Source organism: Ostrinia furnacalis, unplaced genomic scaffold (genome assembly GCF_004193835.3).
Source record: "Ostrinia furnacalis isolate ACB-3 unplaced genomic scaffold, ASM419383v2 OfSCF4416, whole genome shotgun sequence".
Classification (NCBI taxonomy): domain Eukaryota; kingdom Metazoa; phylum Arthropoda; class Insecta; order Lepidoptera; family Crambidae; genus Ostrinia; species Ostrinia furnacalis.
The window spans coordinates 3,424-6,174 of record NW_021134655.1 but is presented as its reverse complement, the minus strand read 5'-3'; the positions used below and the strand labels follow the sequence as shown (position 1 = coordinate 6,174).

Here is a 2,751-nt window from a genome sequence, read left to right as displayed (position 1 = left end):
CTCCCACATGTAAATACAAACGTTTAAATGACACAAATTTCGTTTATCGTACCATAGATTCTGATACAATCTAATGATAAACAATTATTCGCATAAACTTGATATCATCGTCACTTAACTAAATTTTGGCAGAGAACCCATGGGATTTGTAGTGCTTGCCAAGCATTGTACTTTAGCGTCGTAAACATGTCGTTTAGCAAAGTTAGACGACATAAACTACTCGTATTTGGATTTTCAGAATGCTACACTGCAATGATTAAAGTTAACCTAGAGTTTGTACTTATAGTAAAGATACTTTTGTGTACATTTAGAAACAGTTTTAAGATGACTAATGTGACTAAACATGTAAGCGCTTTGGGTTTTCTGTAAGCTTATTATGTTGCTCATTAAATAAATTAATAAATTTAACACCCGTATTACATTCACAAACGATGCTTGCTTATGTGAAGCAGCAAATCAAACGCACAGCGTTGAATAGAGCTCTGTAATTTATTCGCGTGTCACCCTGTGCGTCCACGCGCACTATGAGACCTCATTGTAATGTTTCTGAATACGGGCGTTTGTAAACAAACCATATTTTTCAGTACAAGAAACTGAATTTCTTCCGCCACTTCTTTTCAGCACCAGCATATTTGGGACGTGTAAGTGCCCAAAAAGGGCCCAATAATATAGAATTTGAAGTATTCCGCTAAAATAAGAGGATTCTAAGAATGACGAAGGTAAATCCAAAGGTCTGAAAATCAGCGCCGTGGCATAGGTACATTGTCACGGCTAATGCGGGACCTTTTTGGCACACTTTATTCTTTGTTTTTGTGTGCGAAATATACGAAATAATTTCTTTCTTTCTAAATAACATGCCTACCAGTTCCGAAATTCATTCCGTAACTAATGAGTGCAATGCAAAGTATGGTACATGTGTGTATTTTAGACCAACGACCCGTCGTACGGATATTCTATTCAAAATAAATCTACTTATCATTAGATAATCTCCTACGTTTAGCAGTGCATGCTGTGAGTGCGCGAAGTTGTATCTTTGGAATAAATCTCGTGTATTTTTCTGCAAATAATATTGATATTGTGAATATTTTAGTAGGAAAACGTCTCGCCCAGAAACAATTGAGAATCGCTAAGTATTGGTCGAATCAAAAATTCTTAGTGGCCTGGCGCATGGCCAAGAAGTTGCCGACATATTGCGGCCTCAGCAGATGTCTTTAGGAACGATGAATATGAATTGGGTATTTTTATGAGCTGTCAAAGCGTGATCTCCCTGTAGATATTGTGCATATGTGCAAATCCATAAGCTATTTTATCGATTTATCGTCTGAAATCATTCTTATTATTTTATCATGGCGCGCATCCTTTTTTTTTTCGGGGAAAAAATGCATTGAATTGCATACCTATCCTGCGGGGACAGGGTAGGTTATGTAGGGCTCACCAAGTCAGAAGGACAAAGGCATACCCACTAAAAAGACCCCGGTGCTCCGTCATTCGCCTTAAGTGGGAAGGAACTGTGGGATTCCGGACAAAGCCTTCACTACGACAGTCCCTCCCGGCGATTGCCCGCCTACACGTCGGGCCCTACAGGCCCCCCAGGACGGGGGGCGAATGGCGCGCATCCTAGCCCAACTGATAATAATAAAAGTTAGCAAATAAAGAATCATAATAAAAAATTAAAGTCCGGTCGCCGAACAGATGGAATTTCGTCCAATGACCTTAAGCTACCCATCCTTATCACTCGCGCGTAATTATATTGCTGACGCGACTGTGCAACCCGCGGCCGCAGTGAGTGTCTTATTTGAATTGTGTAATTGGTACTACCGTTCTATTCATAAATAAATAAATAATTAAGAAAAACTTACCTCATTCATATAATTCCAAGCTTGGCATGCTCGAACAGGGCTCAACGGCTTATAATGGTTCCCGAAGGTGTACATATAGAACAGCCATGGCGCCGGGAACAGCATGGTGAACATGTCGCATAACGCCATGGACATCAGGACTATGTTGGTGGGAGTCCGCATGTGGCGACGGGAGAGAACCACCACTATGAGAGTGTTGGCCACTATGGTGGTTGCTAGGAGGAAGGGTGCGATGTATCTGTAACAAAATTGTTAAATATTAACACATCACTCAAATAATTATCTGATTTAAAAAACAGGAGGTTCTCAGTTCTGTTGTTTTTAAGGTTCCGTCTTCCGTAGTCCTGACAAGGAACCCATATAGTTTCGATATGTCTGTCTGTCTGTCTGTCTGTCCGAGGTTCTGCTTGGAAACTATTAGCACTAGGGAGCTGTAATTTTGTGGAGGTATGTATATTAATCACGCCGAAAAATCGGTATAATAAAATTTTGAAAAAAAAATTTTTTACGGTAGCTCCCCTACATGTAACGTGGGGATGAATTTTTTTTCATCTTCTACCCCATCGTGTGGGGTGTCGTTGGATAGGTCTTTTAAAATGGCATAGGAGTTTCTAAGACTATTTATTTTTTTCCATTTAGGTATCTGTTTGCAAATTATGAAAGATTCAAGTGCCAATTTTTGTTCGAGTAGGGCGTCCCCCCCTCTAAAAACTAAACTGTTGGCTTAAAAAATCTGGAAAAATTCGTAATAACACTGCTTTTCATGATCTTTCAAGGAAAACTATAACAGTTATGATACATTAGTTAGTTTAAGAGAAATAGTTATTTGACTCGTGTATTATAAAATTTCTTTAACAGTAAATATTCCTTAGAAGAAAATATGGAAAGTGAC

General features: G+C 39.1%; 1 protein-coding gene across 1 annotated transcript; it reads right to left on the bottom strand.

Annotated features, from left to right (window-relative positions):
* Positions 1-1,859: 1,859 nt before the first annotated feature.
* On the bottom strand, positions 1,860-2,097 carry LOC114359493 (sex peptide receptor-like; the record flags this gene model as incomplete). Its single annotated transcript, XM_028313918.1, has 1 exon — positions 1,860-2,097. A coding segment is annotated over one exon (238 nt), but the record flags the coding sequence as incomplete, so codon positions are not given.
* Positions 2,098-2,751: the final 654 nt, after the last annotated feature.